The following is a 14,536-nucleotide window of genomic DNA, read 5'->3' on the forward strand; positions in this document are numbered from 1 at the left end:
CTGTTTGCTGCTGCTGTGCATTAGTTTATGCCTTTACCTAGTGTATGTTAGCATTCCATTTTCTGGTGGATGATTGTTTTTTAAACTCAGAAATAAAATTGCAGCACCAGATTTCTTATATAATCTTTTATTTCAATCACTGGGATTCTTAATTTAATCTAAAAGGGAAGCCCCAGGGGTGCCTGGGTGGCTTAGTCGGTTAAGCGTCCGACTTTCGCTTAGGTCATGATCTCGCGGTTTGTGGGTTCGAGCCCCGCGTCGGGCTCTGTGCTGACTGCCAGCTCGGAGCCTGGAGCCTATTTCGGAGTCTGTGACTCCCTCTCTCTCTAACCCTCCCCTGCTCACGCTGTCTCTCTCTCTCTCTCCTAGAAATAACTAAAAATATTAAAAAAATAAATAAAAATAAAAGGGAAGCCCCAGCTTCCCCAGGTATAAAATCAGCGTGTTTTTTTTTCATTACAGAGTGATTATACAGAAGATGCAAGCGATACTAAGCCTGATAGGGATATTGAGTTAGAGCTTTCGGCACTTGATACTGATGAACCTGATGGACAAGGTGAACAAATTGAAGTAAGTACCACAATTAGAGATTTAGGAGGCTTTATTCCATTGGGAACTAAAATATAAAATACTTTCAGACTGAAGGATTACTATTTTATTTTCTTAGGAGATCCTGGACATACAGCTGGGTATCAGTTCTCAAAATGATCAGTTGCTGAATGGAACAGCAGTGGAAAATGGACATCCAGTCCAACAGCACCAAAAGGAGCCACTGGAGCAGAAGAGACAGAGTTTAGGTGAAGACCATGTGATTCTGTGAGTGTTAGACAGACAATTCATAACCAGTGGACATAGGGTGTGAATATTTAAAGAGAAATAGATTCAGTGTTAACTGCAATTTTGCCATTTTTGAGTAGCCTGAGACTTGCTTTTTATTGGAATAGAAGTTTGTCCTCGTGCCCAGCATCAGGTTATACTTCCACAGTCTGGTCGGCATGCTTCTAGACTGCAAAGTGGAGAATTAACATCTAGACGAGGGGTTTCCCTTTTTAAAAATCATCTTAAGGTATTCTTAGATTTAATATTGCCATTTTATATAGTTACTGCCAGAAATATGGGTTAGTCTCGAACTTAATAGTTTGGCCTTTAATTAGCCAGTATTTTAATTTTTTTTAAGTTTGCTTATTTATTTTTTGAGAGTGCATGAGTGGAGGAGGGGCAGAAAGGGAGAGAGAGAATCCCAAGTAAGCTCACTGCCAAGCCACCCAGGTGCCCCGTCCAGAATTTTAATTTTTTAAATATGATTTTTGGAAAATGGGACTTTTTGTGACTGCTGATACTCTTTAGTGATCAAGACATGCCATTGCCAGGGACTTCTGAAGTTTGAAGCATGTATGGTTATTCTTTAAAGGGTTATTCTTTAAAGTTTTCACTTAAAGCTAATTTGTTTTCAATGTCCTTTATTTTCTCCCAGGGAGGAGCAAAAAACAATTCTGCCGGTAACTTCTTGCTTTAGCCAGCCACTCCCAGTGTCCATTAGCAATGCAAGTTGCCTCCCCATCACCACGTCTGTCAGTGTTGGCAACCTCATTCTGAAAACTCATGTTATGTCTGAAGACAAAAACGACTTTTTAAAACCTGTTGCAAATGGGAAGATGGTTAACAGCTGAAAGGAGGTTCATCTTTCAAATTTGTGACCATACCATGGAAGCATTTACACTAGCTTTTTATATATATAATATATATTATATAATGTATATTTTTTTTAAAAAAGATATTACTGGGGGCATCCATTTCCTGTGGACTCTTTGATACTTCAAGCCCTCTTGCATTAGCATTATGAAAAAAAAGAAAATTTACTTTACTAGGGTAACACGTTCACTTTCCAGAGGTGATTGGAATTTGGACATTTAACTTAAGCTTCAAGCAGCTTTTTATGAGTTTGTAGCAATCCGGTGCAGTAACTGAGCCATTTCCTATTTTAAATGGCTTCTATAGAAAATTAACAACTCAGTTATTAAACTAGCAGGATCCTACAATGATACATCTAGTGAAAGTAGACTTAATTAACTTATTTATTTCTATTTTATGTTTTGCTGAGAGAATTTCCATCTCATTCCAGCTGCTTTATTTATCTTTTTCATGGGACTTTGCATGGATCTTTTTTTTTCCTTCTTTCCTTCTTTTCTTCTTTCTTTCTTTTTTTTTTTTTTTTTTTTTTACTTTGAAGAGTGGAGTTAGATGTTCTTACCATAGAATTTTACAGGGTTATATACTAGCTTTCTTTACTGCATTATATGTAGGAGTGTGGTGCAGTGCTTTTATCTGTAGCATTGAAATTTTTTTTAATTTTCCATTTTTCAAGACTAGTTTCTGCTTTGTTAATATTTATACACAGGCTACTTGTTGAAGTAAGTAATTAAATATATAACCAAGTGCCTAAGTCTTTCAGCTGATGTACTAGATATTAAATTCTCCTAAGTTATGCAGAATCGTTTTTACAATTTTGATAAATTATGCACTAATGTAATGGCAGTTTTTTAAAATGCAGATTTAAGCCTGTACATTATTGAATCTGATGACTTGGCAAAAGAATCAGGTGCTTTCAGCTTTCTTGAGAAAACCCTGTATGTAGCGTTTGCACTGACTAACAAGATGGTATTGCTGGGTTTTTTTTATTTAAACTAATTAATTTGGATGTTCATTGCAGTATCTTGGTTAAGTATTGTTTATTGTTATTTCACGTTGGGTTTAATTTTCCTTGTTTTCTGACCGTTAGGTTGATAAGACTATGAACCATGTAATAATAGAACATTGGCTAACCTTTATTCGTACTTAAAAACACGACTAATTTCTGCCCTGCTAAATGTGACTGAAAAGTGTTTGGACCTGGAATCTGGAAGCATGCAGTATGTTCAACCAGCCATGCCTCAGATTTGGGGGAGGTATTTTTTGAAACCTAAACTTCAGTCGGCATTTGGAAACAAAAGCTGGGCATTCCTTCCTGGTGATCTCACCTATAGTTTGTCTTTGTTTCTCCCCGGTTTCTTTAAGATTAGTTTGACTTTTATTATTATTTTTTTAATTAACTTCTGTGAAGTTGTTTACTCTGAAAATTGTACTGGAATATTTTAAGCCAAGCTGATCTTTCACCAGGTGTACTGTATGTAAGGGCTTTTCCTGCTAGCAAGATGCTTAAACAGGATCATGTTATTGGTCGTCTGAGCTATTTAGTTGTTTTACAAAACCACAGCATTGTATCAGATAAGATTTTGATAAAAAGTTTTGTGCACATTTCCAGGGGCGGGAGGGTTGACATTTCCCTGAAATTTCTTGATCAGAATGAGTAAATACTGGTGTTTGATACCTGTCTTAATGAACATGCTCATAAGGTGACTGATAAGTTGTAAATATACCTGAGAAACAAAGGGGTAGTTTTGATATTCTGGTGTCAGTATGGAAGATCTTACACATTTATTTAATATTCAGATGTATGAAGATGTTTGTTTGTAGCATAACAGCACAGTAGCCTTGACTTCGTTTCCTTCGGTTAGTACTGTACCTTTTTGCCATGGCCAGTGCTCCTTATCCCTACAAAGACCTTTTATTTATTTCACTCTGTAACCTGAAGTGAATAGGAACAAGAGTTTTAAACCATGTTACATTAACTTATTTCTGACATTATAAATTAGCCTAGGATATTACAGGAACATGATTGTTATATAATTTATATCAGAACCCTTCTATAAATATGCGCTTATTACATTAAAATGCTTCCAATGTACTTTATTTGCTGTTTGTATTTCCAAAAAGGATATGCAAACCAGTATGTCTATTTCATGGATATTTAAATAGTGAGATCTTCCATGTTGAAGGTAATGTATTTTTTTTTAAGATTTTAAAATTGCTATTTTGTTACAAAATAGAGACCTATTAACAGTTTGAGAGCTCCTTATGTGCCCTCAGGGAAAGAACCCTCTGTGCAACAGAACTACGCAAAACATCTTCAGCACGTTCTGAGGGTGAATATATACTACATAAATTGATCTTGTGTATTTAACCTTATCTTTTTAATTTTAAAATTGAAATTTTGAAACTTGGTTGTGCTCTGCTGGAGGGGTTTGGGATAAACTGCTTAGGTGTTTGCCTACTTGTCCAGTGAAATTACATTTGCATCAGTGTATGTATATACCTGCCAACCTTATTGGTATGTCTCAGAACATTTATATTAAAATAATGCTTGTCTTGCAGCAGGTGATCCCATAAAACAATAACTCCCTGTTCTTAAAAACTTACTCTCATTCTCACTAACAACATAGGAATTGTTTCTTTGTTGGGATTATTCTGTATTGCATCCTTTATGTAGTAGCCATCTTCTGTTTAATGTGAGGGAAAGACATTGGTTCTCTGCCACTTCAGAAGAAAGAGCAGTCTTTCTGATCCTTCCTCAAAAAGTTACTCCCTTATGTCAAAGAGGAAAAAAATTATAAATCAGACCTAGGATGTGACTTTTTATAATTGGGTGCATTCCCTGTCATTTGACCCTTTTACCAACATGTAACGTACATACGTTTGAAATCAGTATATAAGGCAATAGGAGAGGAAATGTATGATGTTGGTAATTAAACTGCATATGGTGCCTATGATTCAATTAGGAAAAAGTAGTCTGAGGTCTGGAAAGTGGGAAAATGGTGGGTTGTGTGTTTTACTTTTTATGTTTTTGTTTTTCCATTTCTGAGTCCCATTCTGAAGTCCATGTGCCTCATTCAGATTCTGTGAATCTAACTTCAGTAGTTCTCTTTTGTAGTGTCATTTCATTTTATAAATTCTGAGATTATGTATGTATTTCGTCTAGTTGGTGCCTGACCAGAGCAGATTCCCTTGCCTTTCCTGCCATGACTTCCTTTCAGTACCATCTGATAAGCCAGTGTCATGCATGGAGGTTGTGCATATAATTTTCAAGAGAAGGTAGTACTTCATTGGGTCTGTGGCACTGATTTCTTCCTAGTAGTTACTTACTCTCCCAAGAGAATTGTAAAAGAAACCTCACCTCCTGTACGAGAACTGAAATTTTCCATTTGTATGCATCTAGTCCCATTTACTCAAATTTCAAGTTGATTCCAAGTATATAAAGCACATCCCAATTTTATATGCTGCCTTGAGACAATAACAGGATGCACAGCAATTTCTGGGAATTTAAAATATGAGCATTTAAACATTTGAAAATGTTGTTTTAAAAACCATCTAGCTTGCTCTTGCATTTTAGATGTTAAAGCCTGTGTTGTCTTGTTAGCAGGGGTGCAGTTGTAATGATCAGATTCAGCATGTGATTTCAACTTTGAATCTGAATGTTTCTTCCATAGCTTCTTTGTGTCATTTCCTGAGCAGACTGTCACCAGTATTGGTAACTATGATTAAAGGGAAAAGTTGCATTGCAACTATGTATTCGTTTCCTGGAAGAACTTTTCTTGTGTTTAGTGAGTGAAGAGTGTTGATGGGATCACTTACTGTAACTCCTTCATGAGAACCCCTTCTGCAAGCAGAAGCAGAACACAAATGAACATGCTCAAGGAGTATCCCATTTTCTGGATAAATTGAATACATTTGCTAGTTGCTCCTTTATACTAGCAGTTTCTTTGTATCCCTTTGCTGGCAAGGGAATACAAGGAGTCAAGGCCACTGATCAGAACACCCCACATTTGAGTGGAGTCTCATTTCTACTCCAAGAGCAGTTATTCCCCCAAATCCGAAATTGGCAATTTTTCTTTTTTTAAATAAAATTTTAAAAATATCCTCAAACCGGTGGAACATAGACACTGGCTGCACTTAGTACTGCCAAAAGCCAAGGTCATTTGCATATATTCCATCAATCTGTCGAGAATTAGGCCTCACTTTATAACCCAAGGCATGGAAGTGCATGCATTCTCTTAGCTGGGCAAACAATTATACTGTAGTTGTGATACAACACATGTGGCTTTTATTTGTACTGCACATATCCACTGTACAGCCACTTGGGAGTATCGTGGTTAGCTTGCAGCAACTGCTGTCTGCATTTATACTGTTTATTGCATATTCTTTTCCCTGGAAGTGAAAGAGAAATGTTTTTCTTGTTGCATTGATTACATTTTATAAATTTGCTTAGCTGGAAAGTTTGGGAAAAGAGGCCTGTTTGTCAATTGTACAACCGATTGTGAAGCTCTAGTGTGAATATTTTTACGTCTGTATTAGACATTTTCTTTGCAAATCTATTGTTCGATTGAAATGTAAATGAAATTAAAGATGGTGTACACCCATCATGTAAAAAGCAGGCACCATCTCTAAGATGGATTTAATGCTCATTTTTAAGGCATATACTCAGCTTCTATTTAAAACTATAATTTAAAATAATTCTGTACAATGAAATGGGGAATATATATGGGAATAAATTCTATTCCATTTATTTCAATTTGAATTTCCAAATTGTAATGTTTCCCTTTGTGCTATAGGAATAGGATTAATAGGGGAAGGCTAGGATTTCTAAGGCCTGTATATGGGGGGAGGGCAGAGATGGAACAATGAGGGTTGTGATGATAGTGAATAGCAAAGAGTGAATTCTGTGTGTTTTTGCTGTAGCACTGAAGTGAAGAGATATTAGCTTTGGCTGTTCACAGAATAGAGCATCATGATTTTCAGTGTTTGAGAGAAAATTGATGGAAAAAGTTTGCAGTACTTGACATGTATTTGCATGCACAAAATAAAATTATTTGTCCACCTTAAAAGTTGTTTTAGTGTCAATATTAAAGTTCATGGTGCATTGTAGTTGTATTGATATCCTTGGTATACATTTTGACTTAATTAAGCTACCAGGATACTCCTTGAGATTTAAATAATCACCTGCTTTGGAGAGTCTGGCTGGCTTAGTTGGTAGAGTATGTGACTCTTGATTTTGGGGTCATGTGTTCGAGCCCTATGTTGAGGGGTAGATTGTACTAAAAATCTTTTTTAAAAAATTTTTTTAATGTTTGTCTGTTTTTGAGAGAGCAAGAGAGTGGCCTGAGTGGGGGAGGGTCAGAGAGAGACAGAGAGACACAGAATCCAAAGCAGACTCGAGGCTCTGAACTGTCAGCACAGAGCCCGATGCAGGGCTTGAAACCACAAACCATGAGATCATGACCTGAGCCGAAGTCAGACACTTAACTGAGTGAGCCACCTGGGAGCCCCAAAAACTCTCTTAAAAATAAGTAATCGCCTGCCTCATGCATATGTTCCTGGGAAGAGAAGGATCTGAAGAATGAATAGACCAGAAGGGTTGAAATATTTTGTAATCCAGTCACTTCCATCATTTAAATATATATAAAGTACCGTCAGTATGGGAAATGAGGGCATAGATGATAACTAGCAGTTCACAGTGTAGGTGAAGAAAGAAATAGGACAAATACATAAATATAAGCCCCAGTCTGTGCTGGTCAATAAGGTCAATAAAACACAAACTCTTCCTCTAGAAGCTCGCAGTGTAGAAAATGGGGAGGACAGACTTGAATAACCAGTTCAGTGAGCCATGTTCTAATGTAGGGTGTATGGAAACTCCAAAAGGTAGATTATGGAGCAGATGGTAGTTGTGGTAAGCCAGAGGAGATGGTTCTTTGAGAAATGATCCCAGGCTAGACTTTGTAGGCTGAATAAAATGTCACCAGGCAGAGATAGAGGAGAAAACACCCCAAGCACCTACCCTACCTTCACGACAACCCACTCTGTATCTTAACAGTCCTTCACTGTAGATACTGTCCCTATTTTGTATCTGAGCTGTTAAGTAACTTGCCCAAGACTCACAGCTTGAGTCAGACTCAAGTCTGTTCTACCTCCCAGAGATAATGATTGATGGTGGAGTTTGGAACCTGTTTTAGCTCTGCTTGTTACAGTACAAGGAGTTTTAAGTCTTAGACCACTTAATATGTTCCAGACACAGCTAAGTGCAACAGGTATATTAAAATCTAGGACCATTTTTGTCACCATTTTATGGGTAAGAAAACCAAGGCAGAGAATTCGCCTGAATTCACATGGCTAGATGAGGTAGGTAGGGATCTCTATGAAGGACATGAAATACCATAATAAAAAGAATGTTAGGGAGTCTCGGAAGTTAGGTGATCTGAACAATTTGGGGTTTTAGAAAGGTCACTTTGGTAGTAGTGTGAGGTGAAGCTAGATCGAGACCAGCAGAGAACCCAGGTCAGCAATCTAGGTAAGAGGTATTTAGACCATGGCCACGCCTGGATGGAGGGAGAGGGGCAGATCTGAAAGGCAGGGGACAGCCAATGACAGGATTTATTGTAGAGAGAAGACATTAGACATCTACACATTACAGTGGATTAGATTTGGCTCAGAGTACCCGACCTCGTTGCTTAGAACAGACCCGTGTTTGTGAGACATGTAATCCTGTGTGAGCCCTGGAGGAGCAGTTTAGATCAGGAAGAGGAGTAAGAACCATGGACAGTTGATCCAAGCAAAAGAGAGGAAACTTAAGGAAATGAAATTCCAGGAAGATTTTATCTCCGTTATAGTTAATATCTACTAGAGTAATTATGCACTTTAACAAAGATTAAGATATTTTCTAATTAAAAAATCCACAGTGCAGTGGTTCCAAACTTACCTGCTACATTGCAGTTATCTAAGGATCTTTTAAAAATCCCACAGCCCAGAACACAGCAAAGACTGATTAAATCACAATCTCTGGGGGTGGGACTCAGGTGTCAGTACTTTTAAAGCTCCCTGAATGCTTCCAATGTGCAGAAGAGTTTGGGCACCACTGCTATGATGAATGAAAATAGATTTGGGACCTGTCTTAGCTGAGGTATTCAATAACATCCATTTTCAAATGTTCAGGCCCGTATGGTTCTCAGAGACATTCAACAAATATTTTTTATGAGAATCTACTATGTACCAGTCATTAAGGATACAGAAACGAACTAGTCCCTAACTTCAGGAAACTTAAATTATAGTTGGAGGGATAGACAGACAAGAAGTAAAAGGTGAATTTAGATAATGAGGAGTAATACAACCAGAATGAATAAAATGTAACCCACTGTTGAGATTTCATAAGGTGGGAGTGGTAATTCTTAGCACCGTGGACAGTTTTAGATAAGGCAGTCTGCCAGACATCCCTGTCCTAAGAAACATCTCAGACTTAACATGTCACAGACTGAGTTTCTGGCATTCCCCCACTCCCCAAACTATACCTCCATTCTTCCCCATTTCAGATACTTCCCCCTCAATTACTGTCCCTCCCACTTAGTCCAGCAGCAAATACTGTCAGCTCTACCTTCAAAATATTTTCAGAATTTGACCACCTCTCACCACCCAGGCCTGAGCCACTACTATCTTTCACCCTAATTGGCCTGAATAGCTTCCTGTTCTCCCTGCTTATGCACCTTCCTTCAGCAGCTAGAGTGATCTCTTTAAACTGCTAAATCTGATTATTTGACTCGTGCTCAAAACCTTTCAAATGCATCATCATCAGAATGAAGGAAAGCCCAAGCCTTTTCTCTGGTTCTTTGCTCACTGTGCTTCCTATGCTTCATCCACATGTGCCCACCATGCCAGGCATGTTCGCATCATAGGGCCTTTATGCTTGCTAATCTATAATGATCAAGGTTTCTTCCCTCAACCTCACCAGATGTCTTCATAACTAGATATTCCCTTTCTTAAGATCTTTACTGAAAAGTCAACCTTCATGAAAACTGGATGGAGAGTTGGGATGGGAAGGGTGCCTATTTAAAATAGGTATTTTAACCCAAGAGACTGGATGAGTTCAACCGTTGTTGTTTTTAATCTTTGTTTTCTGAAATAGTTACAGATTCACAGAAAGTTGCAAAAAATAGGGGAGTCGTGCACCCTTCACACCATTTCCCCAGTGCCGACATCTTTCATAACTATAGCATAATACCAAAACCAGGAAATTGACATTTGTAGCAATCTACATATCTTATGCAGATGTCACAAGCTTCACATGCACTCATTTGCTCATGCGCGTCCACGTGTGTGTATGTGTGTGTGTGTGTGTGTGTGTGTGTGGCTCTATTCAGTTTTATCATATGTAGATTTGTGAAGTCCCCACTACTCCCAAGATAACTGGACAATAAAAGGTAACAACAGTGTTCCATCACCTCATTGATCCCTCATGCTACTCCTTTACATTCACATCCATCCATTTTCCTTATCCTCATTTATCCGTAACCCCTGGCAACTACCGATCTATTCTCTATCTCTATAATTTTGTCATTTTGAGCATGTTATGTAAGTGAAATTCTATAGGATGTAATTTTTTGAGATTGGCTTTTTTCACTCAGCTTAATTCCCTTGAGACCCATCCATAGTGTCACATGTATTAGTAATTTGTTCCTTCTTCTTGCTGAGCAGTAAATGTACCACAGTTTGTTGAAACATTCACCCATTGAAGAGCATTTGGGTTGTTTCAGATTTTTGACTATTACAAATAAAGCTGCTATGAACATTTGTATACGTATTTTTGTGTGGACATAAGTTTTTTGTTTCTCAAGTATTTTATGAGTAAATAAATTCATGTGCTTGGTCTACCTCTGAAAGAAATGGATAAACTGGACTTACACAGTTTTAACTTAAACATAGACAAATTCCCTTCAAAGTACAATTTACCAGAACATACAAGATCAAAAGGAAAATTGGAATAACTCTTGAATTACTTACCTATTGTCACATAACAAATTACCCCAAAACCTGGTGGCTTAGCATAACATTGATAATTTCATAGTTGCTGTGGGTCAGGAATCTGCATATGACCTTCAATGAATGGGTCCTGTGCTTCAGGTCTCACAGGTGGTGTCTGGTGCCTTAGTCATCTCCCTTCTCACCTGGGGAATGTTCTGCTTCCAAACCCACTCCCTGGATTGTTGACAGGATTCAGTGCCTCCTGAACTGTTGGAATGAGGGCCTCGGTTTTTTTATTGGTTGAAGGCTGCCCCCAGTTCCTTGCCACCTGAACCTCTCACAGTCAATATGGTGGTTAGGCTCATCTAAGCAACCAAGAGGAGGCTGAGACTGAGGCTGGGGCGGGGGGGTGGGAGGCTATAAGGCCAGGGTAGGGAGGAAAGGGTGGTGGCTATAAAGATGTTACAATCTGTTGTAACCTAATCTTGGAAGCAAGCAATATCCCATCTCTTTTGTCATTATTACCTAGAAGCAAATCACCTGGTCCAGACCACTGTCAGGGTCTGATACAGCTCCCAAAGCCCCCCCACCTCCTGTTATTCATGCTGCAAGTAATCCCCTTCCCCTCAATGTGGACTAGACCTAGTGACCTCTTTATCTCCAGTCAGGAGATACAAACCATACAGGGGAAGTTTCATACAAAGAATTATTAAGATCTAGTAAGTGACCATAAAATAAAAGGAAATGCCATATGCTACCCTGTGTGGCTTAGAGAAATTCCACATGGCTCCCTTCCCTACTTGGAAAGAGCCCCCCCTTACCAAGACCATAGTTCAGACCTCAGCACGGAAGGTGAAGTTCAGCCCGCTGCACAGCAAAGAAGTTTGCTGGTCTGCTCAGGCTGGTACTGGTTGCTAGCCAGCAGAAAGCAAGTCTCTGGACCGCAACTGACCTACCCAGGAATCTGTGGAGGTAGTTGACACCACCACAGACAGGAAGACCTTAAGTGACCATGCAGGCAGGAGGTCTTCACGGCACCAGTTTTCACGTTGACAAGGCATGGGAAGACCATTGCTAGACCCAGTGAGCGTGTGTGTGTGTGTGTGTGTGTGTGTGTGTGTATACAGTACAGTATATCCAACTGGTGTTATCTCAGGAACGTAAAGTTTGTTTAGCGTATGAAAATCAATCAGTGTAATCTACCATATTAACAGAATAAAGGTTTTATCTCTTATTATCTCAAAATTCAATGGAGCTCCATTCTGATTGGCTTACAGAGATTAAAAAATATATGAAATAAGAGAAACTCGAGTATTTCTTTTTTAAAAAATTTTTTTAGTGTTTATTTATTTTTGAGAGAGAAAGACACAGAGTATGAGCAGGGGAGGGGCAGAGAGTGCAGGAGACACAGAATCTGAAGCAGGCTCCAAGCCCTGAGCTGAGCTGAAGCTGGATGCTTAACCGACTGAGCCACCCAGGCACCCCAAAACTCAAATATTTCTTTAAAAAACCTGTGCTCCTTACATTTTAAGTGTGTGAGCTATTTAAAGAAAAATAGTTACTAAATCTATGAAAGGAAAGAGGTTTTCTGGTTTTTCTCAGATGCCTCAATCAAAACTTTAAAAAGAAATTTAGGGGTGCCTGGGTGGCACTCTTGATTTCGGCTCAGGTTCATGATCTCATGGTTTGTGAGTTTAAGCCCCGCATTGGGCTCTCCACTGTCATCATGGAGTCTGCTTGGGATTATCTTTCCCTCTTTCTCTGTTCCTTTCCTGCTCACCTTCTCTCAAATAAATATTTTAAAAAAGAAAGAAAATTGCTCCCAACATCTAAAGAAAATTTCAGTTAACAAAATTAAAGCCCACACTAAAGATAACACTTTTAAAACTTAAAGAGACATGTATCTAAATATAACGAATTATCATTGATTGTATATTTATTCTTACAAAAAAAGCCTGTTTAATTTTGAAATAAGAAAGACACTCAATTGCCACAAATTGGCCGTGCACACCCAATAAAGAGGGAAGGAAGGAAAAGAGGGAGGGAGGGAGAGAGAGAGGTGGGGAGGAGAGAGAGAAAAGAAAAAGAGAAAGGAAATTAAAGAAACAATCCTTATACTGCCTAATGTCACCCCAAACCATCTGTAGACCTTTAATACTTCTATAAGAAAAAAATCCAGTGACAGGGACAAATTTGTCCTAAATCTGCAAAAATATTGATGAGAAACTCAGTGGAAGACCAAATCCTGTCTTACCTCTGTCATAATCTGGAAAAACTATAAGGGTAGAGCAAGCCTTGAAACCCATGCCTCAAGGCATTTAAGCATTTTTATATGAATTTTATTCAGTTACTTCAAAACTTCAAATATGTTTAACAATAGTTTATAAATCTTTTGGTTAGATCAAGATTTTCCCTTGAAAAAAGGCAAATGAATCTGGGTGGCTCAGTAGGTTGCGCGTCTGACTCTTGATTTCTGCTCAGGTCATGATCCCAGGGTCATGGGATCGAGCCCCTTGTCAGGCTCTGTGCGGAGTGTGGAGCCTGCTTAAGATTCTCTCTCTCTCTCTCTCTCTCTCTCTCTCTCTATCCCTCCACCCTTCTCCCCTGCTTGCATGGTCTCTCTCTCTTTAAAAAAAAAAATACAAGTGCTTTAACAGTCACAAAACAGCTATGGATTTAGGTTTTCCCACAGATCTTACAAGTAAAATCCTTTAAGAACTGTAAATTATACATGGTACTCCCATTAAACAGAAATGTCATAATACACACCATCTCCAAATTCTGCTAAGTGCAGCAGTCCTGTTGAATATCATTAGGCAACTAAGTCATAAATACAATCATATTCGTGACAGATGCAAACAATATTCCCAGCGAGGAAACCACTAGATACAACCTCCATCATATAAAAACAGGAGAGTGAATATATTAAAATATTAAAAGAGACATCAATGGAAATCAGTCTTAAAACTCCACCAGAAAGGGGGTGTCTGGGTGGCTCAGTTGACTGAGTGTCTGACTTCAGCTCAGGTCATGACCTTGAGTTCATGGGTTTGAGCCCCGCATTGGGCTCTGTGCTGGCAGCTCAGAGCCTGGAGCCTGCTTTGGATTCTGTGTCTCCCTCTCTCTCTGCCCCTCCCCTGTCTCTGTCTCTCAAAAAATAAAATGTTAAAAAAAAAAGTTTAAGGAAAAAAAAACCGGCACCAGAAAGGGCAATTTCAGGTAGTATTAACTACAAAAAAATTATTCTTAAACTCTAGAACATACACATATAAACATATCTAAAAAGTCTCCCACTCCTGACTTGCTTCTGTCTCTCCAAAATAACTATTTTGTTTCTTGTGTATTCTTTAATGCTTTTATTTATGCATATATAAGCAAATAACATTATTTGTCCTTATTGTTTATGCAAAACGCAAGACACTAATACATAATGTTCTCCACCTTTTATTTTTTTTAATGAAATACTATGTTCATGCAAGTATATCTGTAGGATGGACTTCCAGGAGTGGAGTTGCTGGACTAAAGGTATATATTTTTGCAATACTGACATATTTCTCATCTATAAGAGTCGTATCAATTTACGCCTCACCAGTGATGCATTCCCTACAGTCTTGCTGTTATCAAAGTTTCTGATATTTAACTATCTAGTGGAAAATGGTATCTAAGAGGATTTTTTTTTTTTTGGATGAGAACCAGGAAAGCATATTAGCACACTGTAGAAAGAAAGTTTGAATATGCAGGCGAGACAGAGAGGTGGTAATTAATTCCAAGAACAGAGTCCTTTGCTGTTGGGAGCCATTCTGAGCCCACTAGTCGAGAAAACTCCTGGTGAGGTTAAAGCAAGTTTGCACGGTCTCTTGCCAATCAGATGATGACC

At 38.4% G+C, this 14,536-nt stretch overlaps 1 protein-coding gene across 3 annotated transcripts in view; it reads left to right on the forward strand.

The window, feature by feature from the left end:
• RC3H2 (ring finger and CCCH-type domains 2) overlaps positions 1–6,758 on the forward strand; it is a 53,810-nt gene extending 47,052 nt beyond the window's left edge. For 2 of the 3 annotated variants that reach the window (XM_039239013.1, XM_039239014.1), the window contains 3 exons: positions 463–570; positions 668–816; positions 1,475–6,758. In XM_039239013.1, the coding sequence (XP_039094944.1) occupies positions 463–570; positions 668–816; positions 1,475–1,670 (453 nt within the window). In that variant the 3' untranslated portion in view covers positions 1,671–6,758. The remainder of the gene's footprint in view (positions 1–462; positions 571–667; positions 817–1,474) is intronic. The other variant, XM_039239015.1, reaches the window with a different exon arrangement.
• Positions 6,759–14,536: the final 7,778 nt, after the last annotated feature.

The sequence above is a fragment of the Hyaena hyaena genome, unplaced genomic scaffold (assembly GCF_003009895.1).
Source record: "Hyaena hyaena isolate Hyena2069 unplaced genomic scaffold, ASM300989v1 scaffold_151, whole genome shotgun sequence".
Lineage (NCBI taxonomy): Eukaryota > Metazoa > Chordata > Mammalia > Carnivora > Hyaenidae > Hyaena > Hyaena hyaena.